Source organism: Salmo salar, unplaced genomic scaffold (assembly GCF_965601325.2).
Source record: "Salmo salar unplaced genomic scaffold, fSalSal1 ptg000245l, whole genome shotgun sequence".
In the NCBI taxonomy this organism is placed as follows: domain Eukaryota; kingdom Metazoa; phylum Chordata; class Actinopteri; order Salmoniformes; family Salmonidae; genus Salmo; species Salmo salar.
The window spans coordinates 310616-332500 of record NW_027675337.1 but is presented as its reverse complement, the minus strand read 5'-3'; the positions used below and the strand labels follow the sequence as shown (position 1 = coordinate 332500).

The 21885-nt window shown below is 45.4% G+C and overlaps 1 protein-coding gene across 2 annotated transcripts in view; it reads left to right on the top strand.

Moving 5' to 3' along the window:
* spag1b (sperm associated antigen 1b) overlaps positions 1–12304 on the top strand; it is a 79631-nt gene extending 67327 nt beyond the window's left edge. The window contains exons 18-20 of one of the 2 annotated variants that reach the window (XR_014383266.1): positions 6323–6745; positions 9045–9618; positions 9675–12304. Coding sequence is in view for 1 of the 2 variants with exons in the window: in XM_082971285.1 (XP_082827411.1) it covers positions 6323–6745; positions 9045–9173 (552 nt within the window). In the remaining variant the exon portion in view is untranslated. Of the gene's footprint in view, positions 1–6322; positions 6746–9044 lie in introns of both variants that reach the window. The other variant, XM_082971285.1, reaches the window with a different exon arrangement.
* Positions 12305–21885: the final 9581 nt, after the last annotated feature.

The window sequence follows — 21885 nt, the reverse complement described above, 5'->3', positions numbered from 1 at the left end:
TACTACACATTAATATATACACTATACTACACATTAATTTATACACTATGCTACATATTAATATATACACTATACTACACATTAATATATACACTATACTACACATTAATATATACACTATACTACACATTAATATATACACTATACTACACACTAATATATACACTATACTACACATTAATATATATACACTATACTACACATTAATATATACACTATACTACACATTAATATATACACTATACTACACACTAATATATACACTATACTACACACTAATATATACACTATACTACACATTAATATATACACTATACTACACATTAATATATACACTATACTACACATTAATATATACACTATACTACACATTAATATATACACTATACTACACATTAATATATACACTATACTACACATTAATATATACACTATACTACACATTAATATATACACTATACTACACATTAATATATACACTATACTACACATTAATATATATACTATACTACCATACCCAGGGGCGAAAATCTGATATCAACTTTGGGGGGGACAATTACATGACATTTCCTCAAGAGCAATTCCTGAGGGGGACATCAACAGTAGTGCTGTAACACATAGCCTACATTGTAATATGGTAAATGTATATTGAGGAACCAAAGAAATAAGGTGTTTGCCGTACTCCTAACTACCGGTACCCAAAACTACACAACTAATCACAACAGCAATACCATTGCCTTTAACAAATCTTAGTTCAGTCACCAGTTTAAGTTGAGAGTGGGGGTATCCATGGCATTTTCCAATTATGTTCCTATTTTACAAGTTAAAAAAAATTGAGAACCTTTCATAATGTTGCCAAACAAAGACTCAACAAACTTACCTGAGACTCCCTGTCTCTGCCAGTCTGTCCCTGCATATCTGTCCCCAACTCTGCTGTCTGTGTGCCATCTGTTGCCTGCTCTGCCTAATGACATCATTGTGAAACATTTCCATTAGAATTTCATTTCTTTCTTATGAACATTTTATCAACTAGTCTTTGAGATATTAGGCTACTAGGGTTCTTACTATGCGTTTTGGTGTATTGAAAAATACTCTGATGTCCGTCTTTTATTTTTCTGCCATTTTTCTACCTGGCTGGCTGGCTACACACACACACAGTGTGTAGGTTATTTACAGTAGGAGATGGGCTTCTATCATCTTATCTTTTATCATTCTATTTGGGCTTCGATCTAAAAGGTAGCTAGCAAATGTGAAATGGATTAAAATGACAAGAGTTGACAGCTGTATGAGTTCACCATTTACACAACATATGCTGCAACCTTTTGTCATTTTAATAGTTTGTTTCATATTGGCTGGCTTCCAACAATAGCTGAATTTGCAAAGCTAGCGAGCACCAATTCCGTTTCAGTGGTGTTTGCTATAATCTTTGCTACCCGGGTTAAATAAAGGTGAAATAAAATAAATAAATAAAAGTTCCCTTGCGACAATTTAGCTTTTGCAACGAGACCATTAAATATATTTAAGACAATGGTAGAAGAGAGTAGTTCTGTTCAGTTTGGACTCCAGTTTATCGCTAACCTTATCACAGGGACTTTGAAGCACTAACTTACATCATCTGCATGCTGATCTTGGAATAAATTGACGATAGCAAAGATTCCATCTTTGACGAGGCCACATAAATGGAATAGGGACTAGCTAGCTTAATAGTTAATATTTGCGCGCTAGCTCTGCATATTCAGCTAGTGTGTGTGCGCGATTGACTGGATTAACCTCACGTCAGTTACGTGCATTGAGTGCCTTTCAGACAGTAGACACGACCCCTCTGTTACCTTGCCAACTAAGGAACTGGCAGTGGATCAAACCATTGTGAGGCAAAGGGTGGGGGGTGTTGCAATCTTTTGAAACTTAAAAACGAGCTATTAAGTGTCTATAATCAGCACAATTGCTTTCATTGCGTATTATTAATATTATTTAAATTACATAGTTATGTTTCAGTGATATATTGGGGGGGACAAATCATATTTTTCCCAGGATGGGGGGGTCGTGTCCCCCCCGGGATTTCCGCCCCTGACCATACCCATCACTGAGGTATAATATATACTACACATTAATATATATACACTATACTACACATTAATATATACACTATACTACACATTAATATATACACTATACTACACATTAATATATACACTATACTACACATTAATATATACACTATACTACACACTAATATATACACTATACTACACATTAATATATACACTATACTACACATTAATATATACACTATACTACACATTAATATATACACTATACTACACATTAATATATACACTATACTACACATTAATATATACACTATGCTACCATACCATCACAGGAGGAGGACTGGACCCATCACTGAGGTACCGTAGCCAACACTTGTTCTACACCTTGGGCCAGTTCTCTCGACCCAGACATAGTTACAGTGCAAAGTGCTATACAGAAATGACATTCAACAACGGCCAAGTAAAAAAACACAATGAAAGCTGAGTCAGGAAAAAATTAAATTATGTGAGAAAGAAATGTAATAATGGGGAAGGACACAGCTAATGTAATAATGGGGAAGGACACAGCTAATGTAATAATGGGGAAGGACACAGCTAATGTAATATTGGGGAAGGACACAGCTAATGTAATAATGGGGAAGGACACAGCTAATGTAATATTGGGGAAGGACACAGCTAATGTAATAATGGGGAAGGACACAGCTAATGTAATAATGGGGAAGGACACAGCTAATGTAATAATGGGGAAGGACACAGCTAATGTAATATTGGGAAGGACACAGCTAATGTAATAATGGGGAAGGACACAGCTAATGTAATATTGGGAAGGACACAGCTAATGTAATAATGGGGAAGGACACAGCTAATGTAATAATGGGGAAGGACACAGCTAATGTAATAATGGGAAGGACACAGCTAATGTAATAATGGGGAAGGACACAGCTAATGTAATAATGGGGAAGGACACAGCTAATGTAATAATGGGGAAGGACACAGCTAATGTAATAATGGAGAAGGACACAGCTAATGTAATAATGGGGAAGGACACAGCTAATGTAATAATGGGGAACGACACAGCTAATGTAATAATGGGAAGGACACAGCTAATGTAATAATGGAGAAGGACACAGCTAATGTAATAATGGGGAAGGACACAGCTAATGTAATAATGGAGAAGGACACAGCTAATGTAATAATGGGGAAGGACACGGCTAATGTAATAATGGGGAAGGACACAGCTAATGTAATATTGGGAAGGACACAGCTAATGTAATAATGGGAAGGACACAGATAATGTAATAATGGGGAAGGACACAGCTAATGTAATATTGGGAAGGACACAGCTAATGTAATAATGGGGAAGGAGCTAATGTAATAATGGGGAAGGACACAGCTAATGTAATAATGGGGAAGGACACAGCTAATGTAATAATGGGAAGGACACAGCTAATGTAATAATGGGGAAGGACACAGCTAATGTAATAATGGGGAAGGACACAGCTAATTTAATAATGGGGAAGGACACAGCTAATGTAATAATGGGGAAGGACACAGCTAATGTAATAATGGGGAAGGACACAGCTAATGTAATAATGGAGAAGGACACAGCTAATGTAATAATGGGAAGGACACAGATAATGTAATAATGGGGAAGGACACAGATAATGTAATAATGGGGAAGGACAAAGCTAATGTAATAATGGGGAAGGACACAGCTAATGTAATAATGGAGAAGGACACAGCTAATGTAATAATGGGGAAGGACACAGCTAATGTAATAATGGAGCAAGACACAGCTAATGTAATAATGGGGAAGGACACAGCTAATGTAATAATGGGGAAGGACACAGCTAATGTAATAATGGGGAAGGACACAGATAATGTAATAATGAGGAAGGACACAGCTAATGTAATAATGGGAAGGACACAGCTAATGTAATAATGGAGAAGGACACAGCTAATGTAATAATGGGGAAGGACACATCTAATGTAATAATGGGGAAGGACACAGCTAATGTAATAATGGGGAAGGACACAGCTAATGTAATAATGGGGAAGGACACAGCTAATGTAATAATGGGGAAGGACACAGCTAATGTAATAATGGGAAGGACACAGCTAATGTAATAATGGAGAAGGACACAGCTAATGTAATAATGAGGAAGGACACAGCTAATGTAATAATGGGGAAGGACACAGCTAATGTAATAATGGAGAAGGACACAGCTAATGTAATAATGGGAAGGACACAGCTAATGTAATAATGGGGAAGGACACAGCTAATGTAATAATGGGGAAGGACACAGCTAATGTAATAATGGGGAAGGACACAGCTAATGTAATAATGGGGAAGGACACAGCTAATGTAATAATGGGGAAGGACACAGCTAATGTAATAATGGGAAGGACACGGGTAATGTAATAATGGAGAAGGACACAGCTAATGTAATAATGGGGAAGGACACAGCTAATGTAATAATGGGGAAGGACACAGCTAATGTAATAATGGGAAGGACACAGCTAATGTAATAATGGGAAGGACACAGATAATGTAATAATGGGAAGGACACAGCTAATGTAATAATGGGGAAGGACACAGCTAATGTAATAATGGGAAGGACACAGCTAATGTAATAATGGGGAAGGACACAGCTAATGTAATAATGGGGAAGGACACAGCTAATGTAATAATGGGGAAGGACACAGCTAATGTAATAATGGGGAAGGACACAGCTAATGTAATAATGGAGAAGGACACAGCTAATGTAATAATGGGGAAGGACACAGCTAATGTAATAATGGGGAAGGACACAGCTAATGTAATAATGGGGAAGGACACAGCTAATGTAATAATGGGGAAGGACACAGCTAATGTAATAATGGGAAGGACACAGCTAATGTAATAATGGGGAAGGACACGGGTAATGTAATAATGGGGAAGGACACAGCTAATGTAATAATGGGAAGGACACCGATAATGTAATAATGGGGAAGGACACAGCTAATGTAATAATGGGGAAGGACACAGCTAATGTAATAATGGGGAAGGACACAGCTAATGTAATAATGGTGAAGGACACAGCTAATGTAATAATGGGAAGGACACAGCTAATGTAATAATGGGGAAGGACACAGCTAATGTAATAATGGAGAAGGACACAGATAATGTAATAATGGGAAAGACACAGCTAATGTAATAATGGGAAGGACACAGCTAATGTAATAATGGGGAAGGACACAGCTAATGTAATAATGGGAAGGACACGGGTAATGTAATAATGGAGAAACACAGATAATGTAATAATGGGGAAGGACACAGCTAATGTAATAATGGGGAAGGACACATCTAATGTAATAATGGGGAAGGACACAGCTAATGTAATAATGGGAAGGACACGGGTAATGTAATAATGGAGAACGACACAGCTAATGTAATAATGGGGAAGGACACGGGTAATGTAATAATGGGAAGGACACGGGTAATGTAATAATGGAGAAGGACACAGCTAATGTAATAATGGGGAAGGACACAGCTAATGTAATAATGGGGAAGGACACATCTAATGTAATAATGGGGAAGGACACAGCTAATGTAATAATGGTAAGGACACGGGTAATGTAATAATGGAGAAGGACACAGCTAATGTAATAATGGGGAAGCACACAGCTAATGTAATAATGGGAAGGACACGGGTAATGTAATAATGGGGAAGGACACAGCTAATGTAATAATGGGGAAGGACACAGCTAATGTAATAATGGGGAAGCACACAGCTAATGTAATAATGGGGAAGGACACAGCTAATGTAATAATGGAGAAGGACACAGCTAATGTAATAATGGGAAGGACACAGCTAATGTAATAATGGAGAAGGACACAGCTAATGTAATAATGGGGAAGGACACAGCTAATGTAATAATGGGGAAGGACACAGCTAATGTAATAATGGGGAAGGACACAGCTAATGTAATAATGGGGAAGGACACAGCTAATGTAATAATGGGAAGGACACAGCTAATGTAATAATGGGGAAGGACACAGCTAATGTAATAATGGGGAAGGACACAGCTAATGTAATAATGGGGAAGGACACGGGTAATGTAATAATGGGGAAGGACACGGGTAATGTAATAATGGGGAAGGACATGGGTAATGTAATAATGGGGAAGGACACGGGTAATGTAATAATGGGGAAGGACACGGGTAATGTAATTAGGGGCCATAAAGCGGTGTCTAGATGTTTACAAGCTCTCGACTTGTCCACCGTCAGGTTGAGGGGACTGAGGACGAAGCCCGGCAGGCCGCAGCGCCAGACAGGACCAAAGCAGCAGAATCGGAGACAGGAGAAACATCAACAACATCCACATCAACCCCAGCCCCACCAGATACCCACTGTGGAGGAAGAGGAGGAGGAGGAAGAGGAGAGGAGGCAGTAACCATCAACCTCAAGCCCTCGAACGCCTACGAGTTCAACCAGTCCCTGAACGCAGCGCGGACCCAGTCCGACCTCCCAGCCTGCGCTGAGCTGCTGAGCTGTGTTCCCCCTGAGACTCTGCCCGTCTACCTCAGTAATCAGCTGGATGGACACACGGTCAGCTTTGTTATGCAGGCCCTGGAAACACAGCTCTTACGGAAGGAGCCTAACTTAGTCTACCAGCACCTCAACCACCTACATACTGCTGACAGGTTCTCGGTATGATGTGGAAGCTTCACGACCGATTCAAACAAAACCACAGCGCACAAACGTCGCGCTTTGCACTTGCCTTTTTAAAAAAAAAAAAAAAAAAAAAAAGTATTCTATGCGAATGTGATCTTGGTGAACGTCTGGAAAATGTCCTTTATAAGTCAAGTGCAGTGAGACGCTGGTGCATTGTGGTTTGTTTCAATGTATTTTCCATTATTGTTCTGTTTTGACCACTGTGTGTCTCTCTTCTGTTGCAAGGTTGTAGTACTGAGGCTGCTGTTTTGACCACTGTGTCAAGGTTGTAGTACTGAGGCTGCTGTTTTGACCACTGTGTGTCTCTCTCCTGTTGCAAGGTTGTAGTACTGAGGCTGCTGTTTTGACCACTGTGTGTCTCTCTCCTGTTGCAAGGTTGTAGTACTGAGGCTGCTGTTTTGACCACTGTGTGTCTCTCTCCTGTTGCAAGGTTGTAGTACTGAGGCTGCTGTTTTGACCACTGTGTGTCTCTCTCCTGTTGCAAGGTTGTAGTACTGAGGCTGCTGTTTTGACCACTGTGTGTCTCTCTCCTGTTGCAAGGTTGTAGTACTGAGGCTGCTGTTTTGACCGCTGTGTGTCTCTCTCCTGTTGCAAGGTTGTAGTACTGAGGCTGCTGTTTTGACCACTGTGTGTCTCTCTCCTGTTGCAAGGTTGTAGTACTGAGGCTGCTGTTTTGACCACTGTGTGTCTCTCTCCTGTTGCAAGGTTGTAGTACTGAGGCTGCTGTTTTGACCACTGTGTGTCTCTCTCCTGTTGCAAGGTTGTAGTACTGAGGCTGCTGTTTTGACCACTGTGTGTCTCTCTCCTGTTGCAAGGTTGTAGTACTGAGGCTGCTGTTTTGACCGCTGTGTGTCTCTCTTCTGTTGCAAGGTTGTAGTACTGAGGCTGCTGTTTTGACCACTGTGTGTCTCTCTCCTGTTGCAAGGTTGTAGTACTGAGGCTGCTGTTTTGACCACTGTGTGTCTCTCTCCTGTTGCAAGGTTGTAGTACTGAGGCTGCTGTTTTGACCACTGTGTGTCTCTCTCCTGTTGCAAGGTTGTAGTACTGAGGCTGCTGTTTTGACCACTGTGTGTCTCTCTCCTGTTGCAAGGTTGTAGTACTGAGGCTGCTGTTTTGACCACTGTGTGTCTCTCTCCTGTTGCAAGGTTGTAGTACTGAGGGCTGCTGTTTTGACCACTGTGTGTCTCTCTCCTGTTGCAAGGTTGTAGTACTGAGGCTGCTGTTTTGACCACTGTGTGTCTCTCTCCTGTTGCAAGGTTGTAGTACTGAGGCTGCTGTTTTGACCACTGTGTTTCTCTCTTCTGTTGTATTGTTTATTGATACCAATCATGGGAAACAGCAGTTTGGTAGTTAACCTCTGTCTCTGTGTATTAACAGGTCGTCGTGTTAACCTCTGTGTATTAACAGGTCGTCGTGTTAACCTCTGTGTATTAACAGGTCGTCGTGTTAACCTCTGTCTCTGTGTATTAACAGGTCGTCATGTTAACCTCTGTGTATTAACAGGTCGTCGTGTTAACCTCTGTGTATTAACAGGTCGTCGTGTTAACCTCTGTGTATTAACAGGTCGTCGTGTTAACCTCTGTCTCTGTGTATTAACAGGTCGTCGTGTTAACTTCTGTCTCTGTGTATTAACAGGTCGTCATGACGCCGTGTTAACCTCTGTCTCTGTGTATTAACAGGTCGTCATGACGCCGTGTTAACCTCTGTCTCTGTGTATTAACAGGTCGTCGTGTTAACCTCTGTCTCTGTGTATTAACAGGTCGTCGTGTTAACCTCTGTCTCTGTGTATTAACAGGTCGTCGTGACGCCGTGTTAACCTCTGTCTCTGTGTATTAACAGGTCGTCATGACGCCGTGTTAACCTCTGTCTCTGTGTATTAACAGGTCGTCATGACGCCGTGTTAACCTCTGTCTCTGTGTATTAACAGGTCGTCGTGTTAACCTCTGTCTCTGTGTATTAACAGGTCGTCGTGACGCCGTGTTAACCTCTGTCTCTGTGTTTTAACAGGTCGTCGTGTTAACCTCTGTCTCTGTGTATTAACAGGTCGTCGTGTTAACCTCTGTCTCTGTGTATTAACAGGTCGTCGTGACGCCGTGTTAACCTCTGTCTCTGTGTATTAACAGGTCGTCATGACGCCGTGTTAACCTCTGTCTCTGTGTATTAACAGGTCGTCGTGTTAACCTCTGTCTCTGTGTATTAACAGGTCGTCGTGTTAACCTCTGTCTCTGTGTATTAACAGGTCGTCGTGTTAACCTCTGTCTCTGTGTATTAACAGGTCGTCGTGATGCTCCTGGAGAAGAGTGAACGTGATCAGATGACTCGACTGTTTGACCGTCTGTCCGCCGTGGACAGTGATGCCTTCAGTAAGAACGACGTGCAGAACCTGGCCAACAAGTACATCTGACCTCGTCTGGCCCTGCTGGAGCACGTCCCAAATAGGCCCCTATTTACCTAGTGCACTATGGAGGGAATAAGGCGCCATAATGGGACGGTCGTAAGACGCCTATCAACATCGCAAGCCGACTTTAAAAACGAATCCAGACTGGAAAAATCACCTTTCCGTCATAAATAAAGACTAAATATTATTTTGGTAGGTCAAGTCTTAATTTACCCATGATTACATCGCGTTGTTTTGATGATGTTCTCGAACTCGACCCCTTCGTTCTGGCGTGCACCTTCCTGTCGTACGCCGAAGCGTCCCGACGTAACAGACAGGATCTATGCAACGTTGGACAACACGACTCAGAAGCTGCTGAACGTACTGGGGAGCGTTATGGACCCAAAACCCACCTCTTTCTTTCTCTCAAGTTCTCTCGGTATAATATCACGTCTCTACCTACTGTTACTAGGTATCTCTCTCTCCAAATACCTTTTATAATATCACATCTCTACCTACTGTTACTAGGTCTCTCTCTCTCTCTCTCTCTCTCTACCAGACCATTCTCTCTCTCTCTCTCTCTCTCTCTCTCTCTCTCTCTCTCTCTCTCTCTCTCTCTCTCTCTCTCTCTCTCTCTCTCTCTCTCTCTCTCTCTCTCTCTCTCTCTCTCTCTCTCTCTCTCTCTCTCTCTCTAAATACCTTTTATAATATCACATCTCTACCTACTGTTACTAGGTATCTCTCTCTCCCTCTCTCTCTCTCCCCCTCTCTCTCTCTCTCTCTCTCTCTCTCTCTCCAAATACCTTTTATAATATCACATCTCTACCTACTGTTACTAGGTATCTCTCTCTCCCTCTCTCTCTCTCCCCCTCTCTCTCTCACACACACACACACACACACACACACACACACACACACACACACACACACACACACACACACACACACACACACACACACACACACACACACACAACCTGGAAGTGTTTTAGCTTTAGTTGACTGGCAAGTAAATGTTGAAATGCTGTGAACTATTTAGCTTTTAAAACATTGATTCATAGGTCCAATGTACAAGATATCTTTCAAGCATTCCCCTTCTGGGTCCGTGTGCTGCGTCCAGGTCCATTCTCCAGGCTGGCAGAACCATTAAAATAAAAAAAAAGACAGATAACACCCATAACAATGTATGACTACTTTTCCAGGCGGTTTGACTGGCCAATAGAGGTTGATTTGTACCCGGGTTAGAAATTTTAAAAAAAAATGGGGAAGGGGGACAATGAATTCCAAGCTAGGAGACATAACGACTTGAATTGACTGGGCTAGCGTTAGCCCCAGATGCTATTCAGAAAAACAACACTTTGTATTACAGCTTTTACCATCCTGATATTAAAGTAGATTAACGCATGCTGCATATCAGAATATTAACCAAGTGTATAACAATCCAAAAAAAAAACTATTTCCTCTGGGGGTTCAAGGAGTCTTTACCATCCATTCTCTGTCTAGAAATACAATGCTAGTTTTGGAAGTTGCCTCAGTTCTGTGTATGAAAACAATGATGAATGAAGCAACTTACAATGTGCACAATACTAAATGGGTATTATACAGTACTGCAATTCAAGGTAAATGCAAAGTAATTGTGTAAAAACATTTGTCTTTTGAAGAAATGACCAGAAGTTATGAAAATGCCCCAGCCAGTCAGCCAGCCAGCCAGCAGAGCACCCTTCCATCTGCAGTAATCAGAAGTATAATGCTCTGTAACATGCAGCCAGCCAGCCAGTCAGCCAGCCAGCCAGCCAGTGGAGCACCCTTCCATCTGCAGTAATCAGCAGTCTAATGCTCTGTAACATGCAGCCAGCCAGCCAGCCAGCCAGCCAGCCAGCCAGCCAGTCAGCAGAGCACCCTTCCATCTGCTCACAGTGGAGAGAAGACAAGCAGCATCTTTGTCAGATGTGCCTTTGGAGTTCAGCTTTTGGATCTACACTGTTCTGTTGTGTACCCATTTCAGATGTTCTGTTGTGTACCCATTTCAGATGTTCTGTTGGGTACCCATTTCAGATGTTCTGTTGTGTACCCATTTCAGATGTTCTGTTGGGTACCCATTTCAGATGTTCTGTTCTGTTGGGTACCCATTTCAGATGTTCTGTTCTGTTGGGTACCCATTTCAGATGTTCTGTTGGGTACCCATTTCAGATGTTCTGTTCTGTTGGGTACCCATTTCAGATGTTCTGTCGTGTACCCATTTCAGATGTTCTGTTCTGTTGGGTACCCATTTCAGATGTTCTGTCGGGTACCCATTTCAGATGTTCTGTTGGGTACCCATTTCAGATGTTCTGTTGGGTACCCATTTCAGATGTTCTGTTGTGTACCCATTTCAGATGTTCTGTTGGGTACCCATTTCAGATGTTCTGTTGTGTACCCATTTCAGATGTTCTGTTGGGTACCCATTTCAGATGTTCTGTTGTTCTGTTGGGTACCCATTTCAGATGTTCTGTCGTGTACCCATTTCAGATGTTCTGTTGTTCTGTTGTGTACCCATTTCAGATGTTCTGTTGTGTACCCATTTCAGATGCCCATTTCAGATGTTCTGTTGGGTACCCATTTCAGATGTTCTGTTGGGTACCCATTTCAGATGTTCTGTTGGGTACCCATTTCAGATGTTCTGTTGTGTACCCATTTCAGATGTTCTGTTGGGTACCCATTTCAGATGTTCTGTTGGGTACCCATTTCAGATGTTCTGTTGTTCTGTTGGGTACCCATTTCAGATGTTCTGTCGTGTACCCATTTCAGATGTTCTGTTGTTCTGTTGTGTACCCATTTCAGATGTTCTGTTGTGTACCCATTTCAGATGTTCTGTTGGGTACCCATTTCAGATGTTCTGTTGTTCTGTTGGGTACCCATTTCAGATGTTCTGTCGTGTACCCATTTCAGATGTTCTGTTGTTCTGTTGTGTACCCATTTCAGATGTTCTGTTGTTCTGTTGTGTACCCATTTCAGATGTTCTGTTGTGTACCCATTTCAGATGCCCATTTCAGATGTTCTGTTGGGTACCCATTTCAGATGTTCTGTTGGGTACCCATTTCAGATGTTCTGTTGTGTACCCATTTCAGATGCCCATTTCAGATGTTCTGTTGTTGCAGATTTAAAAACATTTAAAATGACTTGTCAAAATGTTAGTGTGTTCTTCTTTCTAAAATGAATGAATGTACCGTGTTGAATTCAGGGAGACGAGCGGAGCGGCAGCTGTTTGTAGCCTGGAGCAATAGCTGCATGGTCAGCGGGCTAGCGGCTCAGGGAGGGGGTCAGCAGGCTAGCGGCTCAGGGAGGGGGTCAGCGGCTCAGGGAGGGGGTCAGCGGCTCAGGGAGGGGGTCAGCTGGCTAGTGGCTCAGGGAAGGGGTCAGCAGCTCAGGGAGGGGGTCAGCGGGCTAGTTGCTCAGGGAGGGGGTCAGCGGGCTAGCGGCTCAGGGAGGGGGTCAGCAGCTCAGGGAGGGGGTCAGCGAGCTAGTGGCTCAGGGAGGGGGTCAGCAGCTCAGGGAGGGGGTCAGCAGGCTAGTGGCTCAGGGAGGGGGTCAGCAGCTCAGGGAGGGGGTCAGCGGGCTAGTGGCTCAGGGAGGGGGTCAGCGGCTCAGGGAGGGGGTCAGCGGGCTAGTGGCTCAGGGAGGCGGTCAGCGGGCTAGTGGCTCAGGGTGGTTGTCAGCAGGCTAGTGGCTCAGGGAGGGGGTCAGCGGCTCAGGGAGGGGGTCAGCGGGCTAGTGGCTCAGGGAGGCGGTCAGCGGGCTAGTGGCTCAGGGAGGGGGTCAGCAGGCTAGTGGCTCAGGGAGGGGGTCAGCAGGCTAGTGGCTCAGGGAGGGGGTCAGCAGGCTAGTGGCTCAGGGAGGGGGTCAGCGGGCTAGTGGCTCAGGGAGGGGGGTCAGCGGGCTAGTGGCTCAGGGAGGGGGTCAGCGGGCTAGCGGCTCAGGGAGGGGGTCAGCGGCTCAGGGAGGGGGTCAGCAGGCTAGTGGCTCAGGGAGGGGGTCAGCGGGCTAGTGGCTCAGGGAGGGGGCCGCCTGGTTTAACCATTCTATTCTATTATAGTAGCTTTGCAACAACAAAATAAATATGTAAAAACGTGTTTTAAGAAGTCAAAAATGTAAATGGTTCTTTAACAATAAAACTGGGATAAATAAATACTTTATACAGATGTATGTCTCTGATACTATACCAATCACAATGGTTGTGAATGTATTAATGTTATGAACAACGGAAGAAAACTGAACACCAATTGTCCTCTTGATTCTTATTGTTACTAAAACTGATATCTGCATCTGAACGCTGTTCATTGACTACAGCTCAGCGTTCAACACCGTAGTGCCCTCAAAGCTCATCACTAAGCTAAGGACCCCTGGGACTAAACACCTCCCTCTGCAACTGGATCCTGGACTTCCTGACGGGCCGCCCCCCAGGTGGTGAGGGTAGGTAACAACACGTCTGCCACGCTGATCCTCAACACTGGGGCCCCTCAGGGGTGCGTGCTCAGTACCCTCCTGTACTCCCTGTTCACCCACGACTGCACGGCCAAGCACGACTCCAACACCATCATTAAGTTTGCTGACGACACAACAGTGGTAGGCCTGATCACCGACAACGATGAGACGGCCTATAGGGAGGAGGTCAGATACCTGGCGGTGTGGTGCCAGGACAACAACCTCTCCCTCAATGTGAGCAAGACAACGGGGCTGATCGTGGACGACAGGAAAAGGCGGGCCGAACAGGCCCCCATTCACATCGACGGGGTTGTAGTGGAGCGGGTCGAGAGTTTCAAGTTCCTTGGTGTCCACATCACCAACGAACAAACTATCATGGTCCAAACACACCAAGACAGTCGCGAAGAGGGCACGACAAAACCTATTCCCCGCTCAGGAGACTGAAAAGATTTGGCATGGGTCCTCAGATCCTCAAAAGGTTCTACAGCTGCACCATCGAGAGCATCCTGACCGGTTGCATCACCGCTTGGTATGGCAACTGCTCGGCCTCCGACCGTAAGGCGCTACAGAGGGTAGTGCGTACGGCCCCAGTACATCACTGGGGCCAAGCTTCCTGCCATCCAGGACCTCTATACCAGGCGGTGTCAGAGGAAGGCCTTACAAATTGTCAAAGACTCCAGCCACCCAAGTCATAGACTGTTCTCTCTGCTACCGCACGGAAAGCGGTACCGGAGCGCCAAGTCTGGACCCTTCAGGCTCCTTAACAGCTTCTACCCCCCCAAGCCAGAAGACTGCTGAACAATTAACTATTTACATTGACCCCCCCCTCCATTTGTTTTGTTCACTGCTGCTACTCGCAGTTTATTATCTATGCATAGTTACTTCACCCCTACCTACATGTACAAATTACCTCTAACCTGTACCCCCTGTATATAACCGGTACCCCCTGCACACTGACTCGGTACCGGTACCCCCTGTATATAACCGGTACCCCCCTGTATATAACCTGTACCCCTGCACACTGACTCGGTACCGGTACCCCCTGTATATAACCGGTACCCCTGCACACTGACTCGGTACCGGTACCCCCTATATATAACCTGTACCCCTGCACACTGACTCGGTACCGGTACCCCCTGTATATAACCGGTACCCCTGCACACTGACTCGGTACCGGTACCCCCTGTATATAACCTGTACCCCTGCACACTGACTCGGTACCGGTACCCCCTATATATAACCGGTACCCCTGCACACTGACTCGGTACCGGTACCCCCTGTATATAACCGGTACCCCCTGTATATAACCTGTACCCCTGCACACTGACTCGGTACCGGTACCCCCTGTATATAACCGGTACCCCTGCACACTGACTCGGTACCGGTACCCCCTGTATATAACCGGTACCCCTGCACACTGACTCGTTACCGGTACCCCCTGTATATAACCTGTACCCCTGCACACTGACTCGGTACCGGTACCCCCTATATATAACCGGTACCCCTGCACACTGACTCGGTACCGGTACCCCCTGTATATAACCGGTACCCCCTGTATATAACCTGTACCCCTGCACACTGACTCGGTACCGGTACCCCCTGTATATAACCGGTACCCCCTTGTATATAACCTGTACCCCTGCACACTGACTCGGTACCGGTACCCCTGCACACTGACTCGGTACCGGTACCCCCTGTATATAACCTGTACCCCTGCACACTGACTCGGTACCGGTACCCCCTATATATAACCGGTACCCCTGCACACTGACTCGGTACCGGTACCCCCTGTATATAACCGGTACCCCTGCACACTGACTTGGTACCGGTACCCCCTGTATATAACCTGTACCCCTGCACACCGACTCGGTACCGGTACCCCCTGTATATAACCGGTACCCCTGCACACTGACTCGGTACCGGTACCCCCTGTATATAACCGGTACCCCTGCACACTGACTCGGTACCGGTACCCCCTGTATATCGCCTCATTATTATTATTTTTTAAATTATTTTTTACATTAGTTTATTTGGTAAATATTTTCTTAACTCTTCTTGAACTGCACTGTTGGTTAAGGGCTTGTCAGTCAGCATTTCACGGTAAGGTCTACACTTGTTGTATTCGGCGCTTGTGACAAATAAAAGTATGAATTGATTTTGATTTGATGTCAAATAATATCTGACAGAGATATTAGAATGAAGACTACCGTTCCGATGCTGTGGTTTCCTCTACGGTGTTTTAATGGGTCTCGTGATGCTGTGGTTTCCTCTACGGCGTTTTAATGGGTCTCGTGATGCTGTGGTTTCCTCTACGGCGTTTTAATGGGTCTCGTGATGCTGTGGTTTCCTCTACGGCGTTTTAATGGGTCTCGTGATGCTGTGGTTTCCTCTACGGTGTTTTAATGGGTCTCGTGATGCTGTGGTTTCCTCTAGAGCGTTTTAATGGGTCTCGTGATGCTGTGGTTTCCTCTACGGTGTTTTAATGGGTCTCGTGATGCTGTGGTTTCCTCTACGGTGTTTTAATGGGTCTCGTGATGCTGTGGTTTCCTCTACGGTGTTTTAATGGGTCTCGTGATGCTGTGGTTTCCTCTACGGCGTTTTAATGGGTCTCGTGATGCTGTGGTTTCCTCTACGGTGTTTTAATGGGTCTCGTGATGCTGTGGTTTCCTCTACGGTGTTTTAATGGGTCTCGTGATGCTGTGGTTTCCTCTACGGCGTTTTAATGGGTCTCGTGATGCTGTGGTTTCCTCTACGGCGTTTTAATGGGTCTCGTGATGCTGTGGTTTCCTCTACGGTGTTTTAATGGGTCTCGTGATGCTGTGGTTTCCTCTAGAGCGTTTTAATGGGTCTCGTGATGCTGTGGTTTCCTCTACGGTGTTTTAATGGGTCTCGTGATGCTGTGGTTTCCTCTACGGTGTTTTAATGGGTCTCGTGATGCTGTGGTTTCCTCTACGGTGTTTTAATGGGTCTCGTGATGCTGTGGTTTCCTCTACGGCGTTTTAATGGGTCTCGTGATGCTGTGGTTTCCTCTACGGTGTTTTAATGGGTCTCGTGATGCTGTGGTTTCCTCTACGGTGTTTTAATGGGTCTCGTGATGCTGTGGTTTCCTCTACGGTGTTTTAATGGGTCTCGTGATGCTGTGGTTTCCTCTACGGTGTTTTAATGGGTCTCGTGATGCTGTGGTTTCCTCTACGGTGTTTTAATGGGCCTCGTGATGCTGTGGTTTCCTCTACGGTGTTTTAATGGGTCTCGTGATGCTGTGGTTTCCTCTACGGCGTTTTAATGGGTCTCGTGATGCTGTGGTTTCCTCTACGGCGTTTTAATGGGTCTCGTGATGCTGTGGTTTCCTCTACGGTGTTTTAATGGGTCTCGTGATGCTGTGGTTTCCTCTACGGTGTTTTAATGGGTCTCGTGATGCTGTGGTTTCCTCTACGGTGTTTTAATGGGTCTCGTGATGCTGTGGTTTCCTCTACGGTGTTTTAATGGGTCTCGTGATGCTGTGGTTTCCTCTACGGCGTTTTAATGGGTCTCGTGATGCTGTGGTTTCCTCTACGGTGTTTTAATGGGTCTCGTGATGCTGTGGTTTCCTCTAGAGCGTTTTAATGGGTCTCGTGATGCTGTGGTTTCCTCTACGGTGTTTTAATGGGTCTCGTGATGCTGTGGTTTCCTCTACGGTGTTTTAATGGGTCTCGTGATGCTGTGGTTTCCTCTACGGTGTTTTAATGGGTCTCGTGATGCTGTGGTTTCCTCTACGGCGTTTTAATGGGTCTCGTGATGCTGTGGTTTCCTCTACGGTGTTTTAATGGGTCTCGTGATGCTGTGGTTTCCTCTACGGTGTTTTAATGGGTCTCGTGATGCTGTGGTTTCCTCTACGGTGTTTTAATGGGTCTCGTGATGCTGTGGTTTCCTCTACGGTGTTTTAATGGGTCTCGTGATGCTGTGGTTTCCTCTACGGTGTTTTAATGGGCCTCGTGATGCTGTGGTTTCCTCTACGGTGTTTTAATGGGTCTCGTGATGCTGTGGTTTCCTCTACGGCGTTTTAATGGGTCTCGTGATGCTGTGGTTTCCTCTACGGCGTTTTAATGGGTCTCGTGATGCTGTGGTTTCCTCTACGGTGTTTTAATGGGTCTCGTGATGCTGTGGTTTCCTCTACGGTGTTTTAATGGGTCTCGTGATGCTGTGGTTTCCTCTACGGTGTTTTAATGGGTCTCGTGATGCTGTGGTTTCCTCTACGGTGTTTTAATGGGTCTCGTGATGCTGTGGTTTCCTCTACGGTGTTTTAATGGGTCTCGTGATGCTGTGGTTTCCTCTACGGTGTTTTAATGGGTCTCGTGATGCTGTGGTTTCCTCTACGGTGTTTTAATGGGTCTCGTGATGCTGTGGTTTCCTCTACAGTGTTTTAATGGGTCTCGTGATGCTGTGGTTTCCTCTACGGCGTTTTAATGGGTCTCGTGATGCTGTGGTTTCCTCTACGGTGTTTTAATGGGTCTCGTGATGCTGTGGTTTCCTCTACGGTGTTTTAATGGGTCTCGTGATGCTGTGGTTTCCTCTACGGTGTTTTAATGGGTCTCGTGATGCTGTGGTTTCCTCTACGGTGTTTTAATGGGTCTCGTGATGCTGTGGTTTCCTCTACGGTGTTTTAATGGGTCTCGTGATGCTGTGGTTTCCTCTACAGTGTTTTAATGGGTCTCGTGATGCTGTGGTTTCCTCTACGGTGTTTTAATGGGTCTCGTGATGCTGTGGTTTCCTCTACGGTGTTTTAATGGGTCTCGTGATGCTGTGGTTTCCTCTACGGTGTTTTAATGGGTCTCGTGATGCTGTGGTTTCCTCTACGGTGTTTTAATGGGTCTCGTGATGCTGTGGTTTCCTCTACGGTGTTTTAATGGGTCTCGTGATGCTGTGGTTTCCTCTACGGTGTTTTAATGGGTCTCGTGATGCTGTGGTTTCCTCTACGGTGTTTTAATGGGTCTCGTGATGCTGTGGTTTCCTCTACGGTGTTTTAATGGGTCTCGTGATGCTGTGGTTTCCTCTACGGTGTTTTAATGGGTCTCGTGATGCTGTGGTTTCCTCTACGGTGTTTTAATGGGTCTCGTGATGCTGTGGTTTCCTCTACGGCGTTTTAATGGGTCTCGTGATGCTGTGGTTTCCTCTACGGTGTTTTAATGGGTCTCGTGATGCTGTGGTTTCCTCTACGAGCGTTTTAATGGGTCTCGTGATGCTGTGGTTTCCTCTACGGTGTTTTAATGGGTCTCGTGATGCTGTGGTTTCCTCTACGGTGTTTTAATGGGTCTCGTGATGCTGTGGTTTCCTCTAGAGCGTTTTAATGGGTCTCGTGATGCTGTGGTTTCCTCTACGGTGTTTTAATGGGTCTCGTGATGCTGTGGTTTCCTCTACGGTGTTTTAATGGGTCTCGTGATGCTGTGGTTTCCTCTACGGTGTTTTAATGGGTCTCGTGATGCTGTGGTTTCCTCTACGGTGTTTTAATGGGTCTCGTGATGCTGTGGTTTCCTCTACGGTGTTTTAATGGGTCTCGTGATGCTGTGGTTTCCTCTACGGCGTTTTAATGGGTCTCGTGATGCTGTGGTTTCCTCTACGGTGTTTTAATGGGTCTCGTGATGCTGTGGTTTCCTCTACGGTGTTTTAATGGGTCTCGTGATGCTGTGGTTTCCTCTACGGTGTTTTAATGGGTCTCGTGATGCTGTGGTTTCCTCTACGGCGTTTTAATGGGTCTCGTGATGCTGTGGTTTCCTCTACGGCGTTTTAATGGGTCTCGTGATGCTGTGGTTTCCTCTACGGCGTTTTAATGGGTCTCGTGATGCTGTGGTTTCCTCTACGGTGTTTTAATGGGTCTCGTGATGCTGTGGTTTCCTCTACGGTGTTTTAATGGGTCTCGTGATGCTGTGGTTTCCTCTACGGTGTTTTAATGGGTCTCGTGATGCTGTGGTTTCCTCTACGGTGTTTTAATGGGTCTCGTGATGCTGTGGTTTCCTCTACGGTGTTTTAATGGGTCTCGTGATGCTGTGGTTTCCTCTACGGTGTTTTAATGGGTCTCGTGATGCTGTGGTTTCCTCTACGGTGTTTTAATGGGTCTCGTGATGCTGTGGTTTCCTCTACGGTGTTTTAATGGGTCTCGTGATGCTGTGGTTTCCTCTACGGTGTTTTAATGGGTCTCGTGATGCTGTGGTTTCCTCTACGGTGTTTTAATGGGTCTCGTGATGCTGTGGTTTCCTCTACGGTGTTTTAATGGGTCTCGTGATGCTGTGGTTTCCTCTACGGTGTTTTAATGGGTCTCGTGATGCTGTGGTTTCCTCTACGGTGTTTTAATGGGTCTCGTGATGCTGTGGTTTCCTCTACAGTGTTTTAATGGGTCTCGTGATGCTGTGGTTTCCTCTACGGTGTTTTAATGGGTCTCGTGATGCTGTGGTTTCCTCTACAGTGTTTTAATGGGTCTCGTGATGCTGTGGTTTCCTCTACAGTGTTTTAATGGGTCTCGTGATGCTGTGGTTTCCTCTACGGTGTTTTAATGGGTCTCGTGATGCTGTGGTTTCCTCTACGGCGTTTTAATGGGTCTCGTGATGCTGTGGTTTCCTCTACAGTGTTTTAATGGGTCTCGTGATGCTGTGGTTTCCTCTACAGTGTTTTAATGGGTCTCGTGATGCTGTGGTTTCCTCTACGGTGTTTTAATGGGTCTCGTGATGCTGTGGTTTCCTCTACAGTGTTTTAATGGGTCTCGTGATGCTGTGGTTTCCTCTAGAGCGTTTTAATGGGTCTCGTGATGCTGTGGTTTCCTCTACAGTGTTTTAATGGGTCTCGTGATGCTGTGGTTTCCTCTACAGTGTTTTAATGGGTCTCGTGATGCTGTGGTTTCCTCTACAGTGTTTTAATGGGTCTCGTGATGCTGTGGTTTCCTCTACAGTGTTTTAATGGGTCTCGTGATGCTGTGGTTTCCTCTACAGTGTTTTAATGGGTCTCGTGATGCTGTGTTTTAATGGGTCTCGTGATGCTGTGGTTTCCTCTACAGAGTCGATTGATTCACCCGTGTCAATCTAACATAAAAATCCCCATCACAATCAATCTGTTTAATCTAGATACACTATATACACAAAAGTATGTGGACACTCCTTCAAATGAGTGGATTTGGCTATTTCAGGTGTATGAAGAAAAAAAAAATCGAGCACAACCATGCAATCTCCATAGACAAACATTGGCAGTAGAATGGACTTTCAACGTGGCACCGTCACAGGATGCCACTTTCCCAACAAGACGGTTTGTCAAATTTCTATCCTGTTAGAGCTGCACCGGTCAACTGTAAGTGCTGTTATTGTGAAGTGGAAACATCTAGAAGCAACAACGTAGGCCACACAAGCTCACAGAACGGGACCGCTGAGCGCTGAATCATCTGTCCTCGGTTGCAACACTCCACTACCGAGTTCTAAACTGCCTCTGGAAGAAACGGCAGCACAACAACTGTTCGTCTGGAGCTTCATGAAATGGGTTTCCGTGGCCGAGCAGCCGCACACAAGCCTAACATCACCATGCACAATGCCAAGCGTCGGCTGGAGGGGTGTAGAACTCGTCGCCATTGGACTCTGGATCAGTGGAAACATGTTCTCTGGAGTGATGAATCACGCTTCACCATCTGGCAGTCCGACGGAAGAATTTAGGTTTGGCCGATGCCAGGTGAACGCTACCTGCCCCAATGCATAGTGCCAACTGTAAAGTTTGGTGGAGGAGGAATAATGGTCTGGGGCTGTTTTTCATGGTTTAGGCCCCTTAGATCCAGTGAAGGGAAATCTTAACGCTACAGCATACCAATGACATTCTAGACGATTCTGTGCTTCCAACTTTGTGGCATCAGTTTGGGGAAGGCCCTTTCCTGTTTGAGCATGACAATGCCCCCGTGCACAAAACGCGGTCCATACAGAAATGGTTTATCGAGATTGGTGTGGAAGAACTTGACTGGCCGGCACAGAGCCCTGACCTCAACTCCATCTAACACCTTTGGGATGAATTGGAACATCGACTGCGAGCCAGGCCTAATCGCCCAACATCAGTGCCCAACCTCACTAATGTTCTCGTGGCTGAATGGAAGCAAGTCCCCCGCAGCAATGTTCCAACATCTAGTGGAAAGCCTTCCCAGAAGAGAGGAGGCTGTTATAGCAGCAATGTTCCAACATCTAGTGGAAAGCCTTCCCAGAAGAGAGGAGGCTGTTATAGCAGCAATGTTCCAACATCTAGTGGAAAGCCTTCCCAGAAGAGTGGAGGCTGTTACAGCAGC